Below are 16,315 nucleotides of genomic sequence, written 5' to 3'. Positions count from 1 at the left end.
GACACCAGAAACTTATTAACAAGGGCACTTCAATAACGTTGATAATGGCCTCCATTATCAGGATGTCTCTGTTAAGTTGTGTGGCCCCTCCTGCAGACAGGGTACCATCTGTTCCCAGAAAACGCCTCATTCATCTGGTCCCCCTGGCCGGAATCACTGCTGAGTGGTCTCAGCTGTCTGTGTGTTTGGTTTGGAGAACAATAGCTGAGCTTGGGGAGGCCCAAAGGCAGGAGGTCTGTGGGGACAGGACCTCTCACCCTGTGCCTGCTGCTGAATCAGTTTCCTCTGCTAGATCAAGTTTTGTCCTCCTCACTGCTCTCCCTTGCTTCCTTCTCCAGTATCTATACAACTCCACAGGAATAAAGTGCATTCTTGTTAGGGAGATGTCTCAAAGCACAAATTTGAGCATTCAGAGTGATTTCATAATTCATCAGCTAGGCACAAAGTTGTACTGAAAGCAAAAGAAAATCTAATGAGTTTCATGAAGTCTGATCTATCCCTTCTTAAAATCAACAGTTTGGGGAATACCAAACCCTTTCTCTCTTTCCTCAGATCCATGACTCCAGCCCAGGCAGACCTGGAATTTCTTGAGAATGCAAAAAAGCTGTCCATGTATGGAGTCGACCTTCACCAAGCCAAGGTGAGAACCAGCATGTGTGCACCTGCCTGTGGATTCTGTAATCTGATTATCCTTCCCTTGCAGGAGCAAGTTTAGCTGTTTGGGGAACCTCCTTTTGAGAGACAGAGGAAATATGGAAATACAGACACACAGCAGGGATGCCGCAAGCATTCCTGCAAGAGAAGGGATTCTTCCTGATTGTTTATTATTTATATATCACAGGAAACTTTACAAAGCTCCTGATGTGGACAGGTCCTTGCTCTGGGCAGCTTAGAATACAGTATATGTGCCCTGCCATGTGAGCTTCTGTCATGGTTTAACCCCAGCCAGCAGCCAAGAACCACACAGCTGCTCACACTCATCCACCAACGGGATGAGGGAGAGAATCAGAAGGGTAAAAGCTAGAAAAACTCATGGGTTGAGATCAAGGCACTATACAGAGTCAGTTCCAAAGGCTTCCTGTAGGTTGGGTTTATACTAACATTTCACATGAGTGTAATGCGATGCTGATGTCAAACGGAAGATCAACAGCACTATTCTCTTGAAGGCAGAGAGAGACAGAGAGAATATAAGCAGATTGTGAAGAGAGAGGATGGCACTTATTTTTACAATAGAGCAGTTCAATCCAAGACATTTCGGAATTACAACCTTAAAAAAGTGTGCTAAATAGACATTTTATATTTTTTAACACCTGGATGTTATAACATGACTCCTGACCCCCAACTTCCTTGCCAGTGTGGCAGTACAGAAAGCAGCAAAGGCCTTGGCTCTGTGATAGCTCTGCTCAGCTATAACAAAAACATATCTACATTATCAACTCTGTGTTCTGCACAAATCCTGAACATAGCTCCATACTAGTCACCGTGAAGAAAGTTAACTCCACTTCAGCCCAAACCAGCACATCAGGGAAATGCAGGATGGACTCGAGAGGAGCAACCAGCAGTGCAGGAGGGATCAGCAGGAGTGAGGAGGTTGTCAGGAGAAACATGAAGGAAAACAAGCCTGGAACTGGGAGCTGGAGTCTGTGTGGAGGGGAGATGAACTGGGGGGAGCACCAAAGGGGTAAAAGTAGATGTTGACCTGAAACTTGTAACCTTGACGCTGTTTAAATCCTCATCTGCTTTCCCAGGACTTGGAAGGAGTAGATATCACTCTGGGAGTCTGTTCCAGTGGCCTTCTTGTTTACAAAGATAAACTGAGAATCAACCGTTTCCCCTGGCCCAAAGTCCTGAAGATTTCCTACAAGCGCAGCAGCTTCTTCATCAAGATTCGGCCGGGGGAGGTGAGTCCTGGCTCCTCTGGGCTTGTGTCAGCTTTAATTGCCTTGTGATTGTCTCCGTGTGTGCCACGGGAGCAGCGGGAGGGACCGGGCTGTCCTCTGGTCAGGGTGGCTGGTCCAGGCTTGGAGCTGAATCCAGGTAGAGCTGGAGCTACAGCCTTGCGGGTGACAGTTTCACAACGTGTCATCCAGCACCACCTCCTGGTGCCGCGGGGTATTCCCAGCATCCAGGGAAACTGATAGCTGAAATTGGAAGGGGACTAACTCCTTTATTTTGGAAACAGGAGAGGACAAAGGCTTCTTGTCTTTCTTTCATTAAAAGAAAACGATTAAAAAGTACAATTACCTCTTTACTGAAGTGCAGGAGGCAGAGCTGCCTCTTATGAACAGGGAGATCCCTGGAGCAGCCTGGTCACTGGATTCACATCAGGGAGAGAGGCTACAGTGAGGATCTGCTTCCTTCCTCCTCTTCCTTTTCCTCCTGCTTCCACTGCCATGACCCACCCTGGCAGGGAGGTCGGTGCTTGACCCTGTCCCACAGCTGGGCAGTGTCACAGGGGGTAAATGAGTCTGACTGCAAAATCCCAGTGCATCCTGAGAGATGCCCAGGCATATGGCCAAGCCCTGTCTTTGCTCTGACCTGAGCACCTCCTGCACGTTGTGGAGCGAGTTGAGCAGTTTGTGCTGCAGCAGAACAGGGTGATGGGGTGGGCACTGTATTCCTGCCATGTTCATTTTGTGCTATACCTAAACAACTTACCTGTTCCACAGCAAGAACAGTATGAAAGTACAATTGGATTCAAGCTACCAAGTTACCGAGCAGCAAAGAAGCTGTGGAAAGTATGTGTTGAACATCACACCTTCTTCAGGTGAGTGTTCCGAGCCGTGAAGGATCACCTTGAGGGACTAATGCTTTAGGAAAATGAGCAGTGTTCCTTATTCCTTCAGTGCTCCTGAGGGTTTGAGAAAAATTGGAGTGAACTGGTTGGTTTTGCAGTAAATTTGCAAGCAGGTTCTGCTTCATAAGCCACATAAGCTCTTTGCTGGAGATGTGAGACTGTCACGCCAACGCCGTTGGTGCGGGTTGTCTCCTTGATTAACCATCAACTGGGTGCCACCAGACTCCTTTAATTTCTACTTTAACACCTCTGGAGGTATGATTTTGAAATGGGGTGTGTGTTTTCCAGGCTGACTTCCACCGAGGCCATCCCAAAGAGCAGGTTCCTGGCGCTGGGCTCCAAGTTCCGCTACAGCGGGCGGACGCAGGCGCAGACGCGGCAGGCGAGCGCCCTGATCGACCGCCCCGCGCCCCAGTTCGAGCGCACGGCCAGCAAGAGAGCCTCCAGGAGCCTCGATGGAGGTGAGTCCCTGCTCCTTCCCCCTTCTGCAGTCCCCAGGAGGCTGAAATGCTCCTTAAGTAACCCCTGAATTCCCTGCGTACAAACCCTCCAGTGTAACTCCTCACTCAGACCTGGATGTAAACCACACACTGATAGTCTCTGAACAGAACTGAGTGACAACAAGGATGTAGGTGGGTGCTGAAGGCTTGTGGTTGTAAAGGTATTTCCCTCAAAGCTTTTTTCCTTTTGGAAAATCAGGAGTGATTCTATTCACTATTCTAGGATTTGTTTTGTTTAACCGAACTTCTTAAATTCCACAGTTTTCCCGTGATTTTTTGCCACCACTGAAACTTTTCCAGTGTCTCTTAAAGTGATGCTCAGGTTGGAGTTTATGGTGTGTCAGGTGGGCTCATCCCTGACATTTTAAGGAGAGATGGATAGCAGCAGGCTAAAGGAGGGGAGGCATGGAAAGGGGAGTGTCTAAGTGTGCTCTCCTTGATCTGCATCACAGGATGCTTGTAAAATTAGGGTCCAGGAAGAGTGGAACATCCCTTAGCACCAGAAGGATCCAGGGTAAGGGGAACATCCCTTTGCATCATGAGGATCCAGGGAAAGGAGAGCATCCCTTAGCACCATGAGGATCCAGGGAAAGGGAAATATCCCTTTACACCATGAGGATCCAGGGAAAAGGGAGCATCCTTTAGTGCCATGAGGATCCAGGGAAAGGGAAACATCCCTTAGCACCATGAGAATCCAGGAAAAGGGAAATATCCCTTTGCACCATGAGGATCCAGGGAAAGGGGAGCATCCTTTGGCACCATGAGGATCCAGGAAAAGGGAAATATCCCTTTGCACCATGAGGATCCAGGGAAAGGGGAGCATCCCTGTGCATCAAGGGCACCTGATGGAGCAGGGACAGTGTTGCTTTGAGCCCCAAGGTTGTGCTCCAGCCCAGGAGGGACCAGGACTGCCCCAGCACCCTGTAGCCAGCTGCAGCCAGGCTGTCCCTGCTCCTGGGCCCAGTGGCACTCCAACCTGAGCTTTATGCCTTGGAGCTGGAGGGAAATATCTGATCTGAGCTCTGTATGGCAGCAGAGCCAAATTCCAGCTTCCTGCAGCCTGTGAGGCTCCCCAGGCACAATGCACTGGGGCAAGGGGAACAGTGTGATTAGTTGCCCCTTGGCCATGGCCTGTAGACTATTATGACCCCAGATGAGTAGAGAAATACCAGCTACAATCCCACACCTGGATGTCAGAGCTTGGAAAGGAGCAGCCTGGGGCTGTGAGGCTCCTGTCCCCACTGAAGTCTGTGCCTTTGCCATGTGGGCAGTGGTTAACGTGTGCCCCATTTCCTCAGCTAAACGTGCGACCCAAAAAGTTGAGTTCAGGACCGTAGAGGAAGAGAAGCAGAAGGAGGTGGTGGTGGTTGAGGTTCCTGAACCAAAACCAGCGGATCAGATCCGAGAGAAGCCAGGTATAGCTGTGGTGGTGGTGGCTACAACTCTCTGCAGTGCCTTTCCTATCTTCTACGTGCTTGTTCCTGACAACTCCAAGTTTCACCAAATCTGGCAGCTTTCTTTTCTTATTCCTTTGCAAGAAGAGTTTCACAGTGAGAGGAGACACAGCACAGCTCTGGGAGTCTCCTTAAATTTCCACCTTGCACCTGTAATTCTTGTGGGTAGGTAGGGGAAAAGCTTAGGATGTGCTAACACTTGAGAACTCTTGTTAAAATTAGCTGGTTTTGTAGATGTGGGTTAGAAAACTTGAAAGGTTGATCTTGAAACTTCCTGTGAAGCTTCTGAAATTCTTCATCCTTGGACCTGCTTGACATTTTGGTTTTGTTTTTTTTTGAGGGGGGGAGGGTTGAGAAATGCCACCCATTTTAGTCTGTGGAGCTTATATTTCTCTTAAGATAGGTACTGTTAATTCTTATTAGTGCCCTTCAGGGGTGTGTAGATACAACAGCACATGTGAAGACTAATAATATCACAGTGTTGTCAAATGTTTACAGTCTTCACCACAGGGTAACAACTGCCTGTGGTGCCTTAGGGCTGGAGATAATTCCCCTGCAAATATTTTGGGTACCACTCTACTTCCCTCCTTCTACCTGGATGTCTTTTACAGTGTGCTTTTCACATGCCTGTTTTTTCTAGTCTGAAATCTAGCTCAAGCTTTAATGAAATAGTGTGGCAGACTTCTCCCCTCTGTGGCCATGCCTTGAATCCTCACTAGTCAGCGTCACCTGGTGGGGAAAGCCTGATGCTGTAAAAGCAGAGGGTTGGGAATTCCAGACACCAGGGTAGGTTTGATCACTCGAGTGCATTTAATTAAAGCTGCTAGTTTTTATCTAGGTTTTTTATCTGGCTGTGTTTTGCCAGCCAGCACCTGCACTCCTCCAGACTCTGCAGGCAGAGCCCGTCCTGGTCCCACGCTCGGAGCCGTTCGTGTGTCCCCACGTCACCCTGTCTGGGCAAGGAGCCTACAGAGCTTATTTGTGTATTCTTTTCCCCTCTCATCCAATGCACTGTTGGGTCTGGCAGCACTAGGAAGGCTGCTACACAATTCCATAGTGGAAAATGTCTGTTGAGCTGTCTATTTTGCAAACCTCCTTGCTGTTCTCAGCCGCTGAGAGGGATCTCCTCGCTCTCTCCTCTGCTGTGGTGACCATGCGGGTCTCCAACTTCCATTAACTCCTGCAAACCTCTTTCTAGCCAAACACGTTCTTGAAACTTTTGAAATGAAACCCATTGCAGAGGAGGAAGAGGAGGAGGAGAAGGTAGAGGTGGTTAAGGTTCCTGTTGCCAAGCCCAAGTTACCGGAGCCGTGGCAGCCGCGGTCAGGTACAGCCGCCTCGGCGTTGGGCAGAGTGTGGCTCCTATGCTCTCACTGCTGGGGTGAAGTGATGCAGTGCTGTAGGACAGAGGTTGCACTGGTTGTGGTGGTGTTTGTTGCCACTAAAATCACACCTGGCTTTGCAGTGTGTTGCTTTTCAGGTGTGCTTCTGGCTGAGGTGAGGAGGTGCCGTGCCGTGGCTTGGCTGTGTGTGCCTGCGTGTGGAAATGAGTGTGCAGTGGCCTCTTAACACTCCTCCCTTACTGTCCCTTTTTGTAAGGTTTGTTCTCCTGGGCTGTAGGAATGTGCAGTGCCTGAAAATCAGGTTATGAGATCCAGGACTGCTGGAGGTCACCTACATTCTGCTTGATTTCTTCACTAGGGAGCTGCTGCTTCCCTAGTTGGAGAAGGGTGTCAGAGCAACATCGCTGCTGCAGGCAGGTTCGCCCTAATCATAATTAAAAGGAGAGTTGATTAGTTGTTGCAGGAAGAGGAGACTGAAGCTGTGAAGGGAGGCAACTGGGAACTTCACCTGTTTCCTTGGTTAGTATGGAAAACACTGGAGGATATTCCATGGGATGGGTGGCAGCAGAGCAGACATCAGCCAGTGTCACGCCTGAGCACATCCAGAGCTCTCCTGCTGCAGCTGCCCTTTTCCTCCTCCTGACACTTCTGTTCCCAGCAGGGCCTGTTGGGGGGATGGTCAGGGTGGTGCTGATCAGTCATAGAATCCTGGAATGGTTTGGGTTTGAAGGGTCCTTAATGGTCACCCTGTTCCAACCTGTATTTTGTGCCTCGTATTTTGGAGCAGAGCTTTTTACTGTGTTTAAACCATGTGTCAAAATAGCCAAAGGTGGTTAATCAGGAAAATGTGACTAAAGTACAGTTCTGGGCAGCTTATGGTTGGATGGCACAGGAAAAGCTTGGCCTCTGGTATGATTTTTCCTGTGTGTCTTGATGCTCTGTGAGAGGAGCAGGAGAGGTGACCGTGCGGATTTACTGGTGGCAGTATTCCCTCTGCTGCCTCATCTTTGAGGTGGCATTTTAACACATCCATAACTTTTTTAGCCAAACCTGATCTTGGCAGTATTGAGATAAGCCCAATTGAAGAGGAGGAGGAGGAGGAGGAGGAAGAGAAAATGCTGGTGGTGAGAGAACTAGAGCCGTTCCCGAAGGAGTCAGGTACCACCGCGACAGCTTTGCACTCCCAGCATCCTCCTCATCCCGACTGTCCCTGCCATCTCACCTCTGTACAACCTTCCCAGCGGCTGTCACCGCTTCCGTGGCATAAACACACCGGGACACGGCCCTGATTGTCCTTCTGAAAGGATCACACAGTGTCTGGGTCACAGAAATGAACTGCTGTGCTGGGAACCAGGGAGAGAACAGAGCTGGTGGTGCTGGGGGGTGGGTTACAACAAGATGTGGTGTCCAGGAGTTTGTCTGGAAGGTATAATTCCAGTCTCTGGAAAATCAGGTTCTTTTTTTTGCTCCTCCCATCTTGTATGTTTTTGGCCATGTGGATACTTTATTCTCGCCATGTTTTATCTAAATTTTTACCTTATCTTTTCAGTGGGACAGGAATTCTTACTGAGGAGTTGCTTGAAATTATGGTTTCTTTTAAACACCAAATTTTCTAGTGTCTTTGACTGGCTGGCTGGACACTAGTGACCTGGTGTTGCCTGGGGTAGGCCACAGTGTGACCCTGCTGTGACTTTGGGAATGTGAGACCATGTCAAAGATACCATTTGATGTGACTGGGTATACTTTTAGTGGAACATCCATAAAAATCCAACATCAGGAAGACCAGACAGCTTGTTGTGTCTCTAGGTACACACAGAATTAACTGGGGCTTGCTTTGTCACACAGTCTTGACTTGAATATTTGGTTGGAGTTGGGTTTTCAGGGTTCAGGAACTGTCTGGGAAGTCAGGAATGGAAGGAGAGAAGTAGGCAGTTGATTTTGTGTGGACCTAGTGCTTGTGTTCAAGAGTGTCATGCTCTGGAAAGATGATGTTTTGGCAGCATGCTGTTCATTTCTGCACTGTCACTGACCTGGAGGTGCTGGGTATCTTCCCACGCGCTGCCTTGGAGATACCCAGCTCAGACACGCAGCCCCAGCCTGCTTGGAAACCCACCTGGAAGCTGCTGTCAAGTGGAGAGCAATGCTTGTTGATCATCCTTTTGTTTGAGTTGCTTAAAGGATTGGGGAGGGAGGGGAAGGCTGTGTTTCCCTTCCAGAAACCCCCTGTTTCTGGATGAGGAGTGCCCATGAGCCCAGAACTCCCCATGCTGTAAGTGTGTGTTTGCTGGTTGGAGTGGAGTTCGTGTCAGCTACGTGTGAAGGACCCAGAAATCCATGGCACAACGTCAAAAACAGATTTGCCTTTCTGGTGTGGCTTCTCTGCAGAGTGCAAGCTTGCTTTTTTGTAAACCATCTGGTGTGGAGTTTCATTTGATTTTATTTAAACCATAAGGAAAATAATCTCAACTCTCCTTTACTAAACGCACAAGCTGCTTCGCTCAACATCTTCCTTTCTTTTCCTCCTTTTTTTTTTCCCTCCTCCTCCTCCTCCTCCTCCTCTTTTTCTTTTGAAATGACAGCACTGTAATTTGGAAAGACTTTGCCTAGAGCTTTACAAAATTACCTGCTCTGAACCTTGTCCCTGTGTTCCCCAACCTCAGCAGTGGCTGTGATAACCCCCGAGCGGAGTCCCCGACCCACCTCTGCCCCAGCCATCGCCCAGAGCCACGTGGCAGAGCCAGTCCCAGCCAAGCCTGATGTGAAGGATGTGGCCACAGTTAAAGTAGGAAAGGAAGCAGCAAAACCTGATGTGAGACGTGAAGAATTCCCACCGGAGAAAGCCAAGCCAGAAACAACTGATGCCTCAAAGGTAGGTGAGACCAGAGTCTCTTTGGAGGAGCCAAGCTGGAGCATTGCTCTAGAAGCTTCCCCAGAGCAGCAGCTCTGTCCACCTTCCCCTCAGGCCAGTGAGGGCTCTATCCCTCATCCAGGGGGAGTCAGGCATGGGGATCTGGGTGCCAGGGAAATCCCAGCCCTAACATTCCATATGGAAGGAGGAGCTCCAGGACAGTTGGGGTTTGGTGGCTGCACTGGAGCCAAGTGCAGCCTGCTGATAGGTGGATAAACACACTGGCAAGAGCTGCACGTGGTTGTGGTGCTCACCCATGGCCAGCCTGTCCCTGCTGGTTCCTGGAATGACAGCGGGAGGCAATTCCAGGGAAGTGGGTGATATGGATCTGGTCTGCAGCCCAGCTTGGAATGCAGATGTTTTTCAGCTGGGAGAGCTGTTAGTGCAGTGCTGCAAACTGGACTAAAACTTTAGTTGGGAATGGCACTGGTGAGACCTTGGGGGGTTTGTTGTTTACATGCAATTTTTTTAACTATTATTTGATCTTTCATCACTTGTCTGAGGCCTTTGCTGGGGTTGATCTGTGTGTGCTGTTCTCATGAGTCAGAATAATGTGCAAAATAATTGTTGATGTTACAGTGTCCTGAATGTTCTGCAGGTGATTGACTGAAACCTTGTGGTGGTGCTCAGAGGTGTTTGCCTTGAGACAAAATTTTCACATTACTCCTAAATTTAGCATTGCTGGAGCCACATTTCCCTATAACAAATCACAGTGTGTCTTGGGTGACATCTCCAGGGGAGATCCCTATTAATTAAGGTTGAGAGATGGAGGTGATGAAAAGACAGTGGCTTCAAAATGTTTTGTGGGCTGTGTGGGCAGTAATTTTTCATGTTTAATTAATACTGAGTGATGAAATGGAAGTGCTGAAGGGATCCTCAAGCTGACACTGTGGGGTGGGCACCAGGGCACAGAGTTCCTGCACTGTTCCTGCTCAGCTGCTCTCGTGTTACACTGAGAACAAGGAAATTGTACTCATCCCATCTCAGTTATTACAGGTTTTTTCCTAAATGCTTAAACATTGGATTTTTTTTCCCCTTTAAATAGAGGTGTGGGAGGAAATTATGGATTTGAACGTGCCAAATTTACCCTGTTTCTCCAGTGTAGCTGCATCACTTTTAACACCCACTGATGCCTTTGCCTTCAAAGGATTTGGCATTCCAGTTTCCCTAAAATACTTCCCTTAGAGTGTTAAGACAATCTTGGCTCTCTCCTTATGGACAGTAAACAACCTAATCAGTGATGTTAGGCTTGGCTTTGTGGCTAGGCCTCTTCTTACTGCCTCTGCCAACATAATACCTGTGCATATAACCAATAATCTTCTGGTTTTGAGAAGGTCTGTGTTGATTTGAGCATGTTGCTTTGTTGGGATTTCACTGGGAGATCCAGCTGCAAATGACATTTGAAAACACTGCCTGGCCAAGCTAATGCAAGTGGGAAGCCCTTCTTGAGAAGCACTGGAGAGCACTGGTTTCAAACCCAAATAATTCTCAAGCTGGAGGAATTATTTCCTGTGCTGTTAACTAACCGAGCGCCGTGGAGCTGCCGTGTCATTAACCTTGCCCAGGGCTGCATGTTGGTTTTTTTGCATGTTCTCCCCTTCCCCAGCACTTCAAAACCAACTTAATGCAGCTGTGTTTGGAAACTGAATGGTTTCTTGAAACATATCTACTAACAAGAAATGTTTTTACCGATTTATTTCTTAAATGTAGGTGAGGAAAACACACATTGAGGTCACAGCCCCCACCACGAATGGTGCTCAGCCCCAGGTTTGTGCTAATCCTTCAGTTGAGGTTGCTCACAATATTTTTTTTTGGTGGAGGTTCAACGTAGTGAAATGAACCAACAACTTTTTTTTTTTCTGTTTTTATCACTGCCCAACAGCAGCAGCCTGCAGAGAAAGAGGAAGAGCTGATAAGAATGAGGAAGGTTAGCCCTTTTACCCTTTCACCAGCCAAAATTGCCATATCATTCATGCATCTGTAACCTGTTTAAAAAGACAGTGCTCCAATTTCTTCATCTGTTTTGGGTTGGGGTGTTGGTTTTTTGGTGGTTTTTTTTTGAACTGCAACTATCAAACAGTTGATTTGAAAATGAATAGCTTTTTTGCCCCATAGCTGAAATTCTGCATGTCAGATGTTCCAAAGAAGCACACATGGTTTGAGTTACAAAATTCAGCTTCTCTGTAACAAATTTGGTTAGAAACTAGAGAAAACTCTGGTGTGCATTCTAAGGAATGCTCAAAATTGGAGAAAAATGTGGAGGAGAATGGTTTTTTTGGTATTGGTTAAGTACTAGGGACACATCCAGGATGGGAAGGGTGGTTAAGGCAGAGTCACTGTGGGACCTTGTCAAGGTCACACCAGGTGGCACAGCCTGACCCTATGGGGTGGGCAGGTGTCTCCAGTGACGTGGTGACCTGTGCAAGGCCTCCCCAGCACACCAGTAACTCTCTCTGTGGGGAGCAATGTCCCTCGAGGCTGGAGCTGAGTCCCCCTGGAGCTGTCTCTTTAAAGGCCTCATTGCATCCCCATTCTCCATGAGCCAGACCCCATTCCTGGTGGTGGCCTCACCCCCACGCTGCCACAGCTCTGCACTCCCAACCTTGAGTTAACTTTTTTTAATTTGCCAATTTATGGAACCTGCAAGACCAACGTTTTAATTTTTTGTGCTTTTTTGTTGTTTTGTTTTGTTTCCCCCTTTCATTTTCACAGAAGAGATCAAAGAGGCTAGATGGTGAAAACATTTATATCAGGCATAGCAATTTAATGTTGGAGGTTTGTATGAACTTGAAGCTTTTTTTTTTTTTTGAGTTGCATTTGCCTAGACCTTCTGCATCTGCGCTGAACTTCTTCCTCTTCTGCTGCTGCTGCCTTTGTTTTTGCATGTTCTTGCATGAAAGACCTTTTGGTTTGATTTGGGTTTTTAATTATGCTTCTGCATGGTGACAGTAAACATGACAACTCTTCCTTCTTCCTCTTCTGACTTTCATTCTCTCATACTTACCCAAAATATATGATTGGCAGTGCTCAGCTCTGCTCTGGGACCCTCTGGGTGCTCACAAGAGCATGGATTGTATTGTAGGTGCCTTGATCAGGTTTTCTTGCTTGAAATAGATTCTTTTCCTGAGGAGAAAGGTCAGTCTGTGAAAAGACTAAATTCAGGATAAGCTGAAAATTGGAACAGGAGAAGCTGTGGCTGCTCCATCCCTGGAAGTGTTCCAGGCCAGGTTGGATGGGGCTTGGAGCAATGTGGGTTGGTGTAAGGTGGCTCTGCCCAGGGCAGGGTGTGGGATGGTATGACCTTTAAGGTCGTTCCAACCCAAACCATTCTGTGATGCTATGAAATTGTCCCCACAATGTCCATGTTGCTTCAGGCAGGAGGGATCCTTTGGGATGCTGCAGTGATGTTTGCAGTGTTGCCATCCTCCTTCCAGCCCTTCCTTGCCTCACAGCACCTTTACCACCCCTTTGGGCCTCATCCTGCATCGCTGCCAAATCCCCACGGAGCTGACACTGGGGCTCAGCGGTCACAGGTGGCTCATCCCTCCACATGACAGTATTCCCTTTGGATTTGGGAGCCCTTTCCGTTTGGTTTCACCCAAGCACAGTCTCAGAACAGACCATGCCAATCATATATTTGATTTTCTAATACACTGTGTTATGGGAGATGTTTTGTGGCTTCTGATACTCTGGTCCTGTGTCATGTGTTTCCACTCAAACTTGCAGCACCAGCAGCTCATAGGGTTTCCCTGTTGGTATCTCTTGAAAGTGGAGTGTACTAATTGCCTTCTCCTAATCTGGATTTTCAAAGTTTTGCAGCTTTTGGGTGGTTATGTTTTACTGCTACAACGTAGAGCTTTCAGCCACGAGTGAAGGGGCTGCGCACGCCGCGCAGGGTTCGGCCGTCGCCAGAGCTCCTGAAGACTCTGCCTGTCTCTTTCACCCAAGAACAGCTCCATCTCCCCAACCCCACACAGAGCTTTGTCATTTCTCCTGTTAGTGCAATCCCTGCCTCTGGCACTCAGCCCTTTCCCTCCCTACTCCCCTTCCCACCAGTTCTGTTGCAGGTGCTCCAGCCCTCCCCTAGAACAGGGCTGACCCAGCAGCTCACCCCCTTTATTCCCTCTATTTTTTTTAACTCATGCATTTGGCAGATGAGAGATTTTTCCAGCAGACCTCACCCTCCTGAAGCTGCCTGTTGATTTTATGGAAGGCCATGTGAGGCTCCACATCTTCCAGGGTCTTAAGGAAAAGGCAACGCAGGAGGAAAAGGGGTGATGCTTAGCCAGCTGGTTCCTCGAGATGCTTTCCAGTGGCTCCATCTAGCTCCTCGTGGCTTTAGCTCCTCCCCCAGCCCTCCCAGGCCCTGCTCCTGCACAGTGGTGGATAGCCAAGGTGGTCCTTCTCTCTTCTCTGAGCCAGGAGCAGCCATAGGGTTCTTGGATCCAGGCAGGATTTACCCTTGGAATCCTCAGCAGACTTATTTCTGCTTTCTTTTTCTACCTAGCAGGCACTTGCCTTAGACCTTCATCCAGGACAGATGCCAAAACTTGTTGTTTTCCCCCCAGAACTGTGCCAAAAAGAGTAAATGTTGTCAAAGAGGCAGTTGGGGTTTTGCCCTCGGAGAGAGGGTGGTGTGGCCTGGGAAAGCTGCAGAGATGCAGATATTTGCGAAGGATCTTCTTTGGGGATGTGTTTGCTCTCCCATCTTCTAAAATCAATGGGCTGAGTAACAACTAAAAGCACAGAGACAGTGAAATTTCCCAGTGATGCTTTTACTGACCTTGATTTCCCCTTTCTTGCTGCTTTTTGGCCCTGTCCAAAAAAGCTATTGTTTGGCTTATGCCTATTTTATGCAGAAGCTTTGTTTTCTCCCACCTCTGATTTGCTTGCAAGGAAAGACTACCTAGAACAAATTGGCTTGCCTTGAAGTCTGTGTGTTCATGCTGTAAATTGGCATCATCACAGAGTAGAAATCTGGCTTTTTTTCCAGATGAAAAATTTTAGCAGGAATTTCTTGATTGCTCCAACGTGAAGTAAATTCTCAGTTTGATTAAAAAAACCCAAATCATCTCATCTTCATTTCAGAAGTCTAAAACCTCCTGTGGTAGTTTCTGGAGGGATGAGATGAGAAGGGGAGGAAAAATGCTAATGGGGATATTCTGGGAGCAAAGATAGTTCCTAGTAGGATGAAAGAGAAATGAGTGTGAAGAGAGTAAATAAAATTGGGAAAACATTTTCTTAATTATTAATTGTATTGGTACCTGGGAATATTCAGGCTAGCAGGGGGAAAAGAAAGCAAACCCACCCAATTTTGAAGGATTTAGGGTTGGACTTGATGATCCTTGAGGTCTCCTCCAACCTGATAGATTCTATGATTCTATGATTAAATAACCCAAAGCTCCTCCAACCTGATAGATTCTATGATTAAATAACCCAAACATAGTCCTGAACTTGAGGAAAATCCTATATGGGGAAAAAATCCATGAGATTCCAGCTCATCTGGTTTGGCATAGCTTGAGATGAACCATTGGCACGTCCCACTCCTGGAGGAGCTCCTGCTCTGTGGTTGCAGTTGATCCCAGTTATTCCAAGAGGAAAGAGGAGAGAGGATGCTCCCTTTGTGTGTTGGCAGTGTGAGCACATTTGGGAAGTTGGCAGCAGCTCTGCTGAGCGCAGCTTTGCTAAGCACAGCCCTAGGCACTCCCAGCTCCTCTCCCTGGCGCTTCACTCATCCTGTCCTTTCGCTGCTAGGACCTAGATAAGACCCAAGAAGAAATCAAGAAGCATCATGCCAACATCAGTGAGCTGAAGAAGAACTTCATGGAGTCCGTCCCAGAGCCTCGGCCGAGTGAATGGGACAAACGTTTGTCCACTCACTCCCCGTTCCGAACCCTCAACGTCAACGGGCAGATCCCCACGGGAGCTGACGGAGTGAGTACCTTGGGGCCTGGGGGTGCCAGGGGAAGGCTCTACAGGGAGGGATTCAGCCTCAGCTCCACTTGGTTTGTGCTTCTGTTGAGTTTTCATAGTTAGTGTTGACTATGTTAATGTGTCCCTGAAAGAATCGAAGCTTTAGTTGTAGTATGAAGATGTGATTTGGGGGGGAGAAAAGGATGGAGGATTCTTCAGCTGGTTTTGATGCTGCTTTTCCTAGTGTTGCTGGCACTGTGATGCTAGAGTTGAATTCCCATGGCTGGTTTGGGGATTTATTCCTTGATCTCCCCCCAAGAAAACTCAACAAACCCCAAATCCAAACACCTAAATTATTCCTTCAGAGAGAGAATGTTATAGATAAGCTAGTGGAGAAGCACTAAGATGAGATAATTCTTCCAAAGGCACTTTATTTTCCAATTAATCCAGGATATCATTGGGTTTAGACTTGCATTAGGAGCCCCAAGTGCTGATCTGCTGTGGAGGCTTCAAGAAGACTCCTCAGGTGGCTACAGCAGGGCTGCTCATATGTGGTGGGAATGTCCCTCCTGCCAGGAGCAGAGCCTGTGTGTTAGTAGCCTCAGACATTCACAGTTTCTCTGCTTGTTTCCTTAAAAAAGGTCATTTTCCAAACAAACCAAGCTCTGTCTGCCAACTGGTTTCTTCTTGGCTAACAGACACCTTGTCTGTGTCATGTTGGTGGGACCTAGCTCAGATTTGGAGCTTGTGAGTAAAGCTGTAGTTAGTGCCTGTGCTAATCAGTCTCTTAGGTAGTAAATGTGATTTATTTTTTTTTATTACAACAAAAAATTGCATCCTGGCTGCAGTGGTGGCAGCCTGAGACTCCTGGTTTAAACCAAATTTTTCCCCTTCTTGCCCACAGCCCTGTAGATAAACTTGCATTTCATCTGCAAACCAGTGCAAGGGACATACTTAGTGATGAAATCCCCCAAATGAACTTAATCAGGGTTGGTTGTTATAGAATCCCAGAGTGGTTTGGGTTGGAAAGACCTTAAAGCTCATCTCATCCCTGCCATGGGCAGGGACACTTCCCACTAGCCCAGGTTGCTCCAAGCCCCATCCAACCTGGCCTGGAACACTCCCAGGGATGGAGCAGCCACAGCTTCTCTGGGCAACCTGTGCTTGGGATTACCCTGTTTAACAAATGGAAGGACGTTATAGAATCCCAGAGTGGTTTGGGTTGGAAAGACCTTAAAGCTCATCTCATCCCTGCCATGGGCAGGGACACTTCCCACTAGCCCAGGTTGCTCCAAGCCCCATCCAACCTGGCCTGGAACACTCCCAGGGATGGAGCAGCCACAGCTTCTCTGGGCAACCTGTGCTTGGGATTACCCTGTTTAACAAATGGAAGGACTCCC

At 47.9% G+C, this 16,315-nt stretch overlaps 1 protein-coding gene across 2 annotated transcripts in view; it reads left to right on the top strand.

The window, feature by feature from the left end:
- The window catches only part of EPB41 (erythrocyte membrane protein band 4.1), a 47,088-nt gene that overhangs the window by 14,301 nt on the left and 16,472 nt on the right, over positions 1-16,315 (top strand). Inside the window, exons 7-15 of one of the 2 annotated variants that reach the window (XM_009076042.1) lie at positions 553-640; positions 1,749-1,901; positions 2,670-2,767; positions 3,086-3,258; positions 8,755-8,963; positions 10,713-10,769; positions 10,888-10,929; positions 11,715-11,777; positions 14,757-14,936. In XM_009076042.1, coding sequence (XP_009074290.1) covers positions 553-640; positions 1,749-1,901; positions 2,670-2,767; positions 3,086-3,258; positions 8,755-8,963; positions 10,713-10,769; positions 10,888-10,929; positions 11,715-11,777; positions 14,757-14,936 — 1,063 coding nt within the window. The remainder of the gene's footprint in view (positions 1-552; positions 641-1,748; positions 1,902-2,669; positions 2,768-3,085; positions 3,259-8,754; positions 8,964-10,712; positions 10,770-10,887; positions 10,930-11,714; positions 11,778-14,756; positions 14,937-16,315) is intronic. The other variant, XM_009076049.1, reaches the window with a different exon arrangement.

The sequence above is a fragment of the Acanthisitta chloris genome, unplaced genomic scaffold (assembly GCF_000695815.1).
Source record: "Acanthisitta chloris isolate BGI_N310 unplaced genomic scaffold, ASM69581v1 scaffold7000, whole genome shotgun sequence".
Taxonomy (NCBI): domain Eukaryota; kingdom Metazoa; phylum Chordata; class Aves; order Passeriformes; family Acanthisittidae; genus Acanthisitta; species Acanthisitta chloris.
The sequence above is the reverse complement of the archived record's forward strand: the minus strand, read 5'-3'. Positions and strand labels throughout refer to the sequence as shown.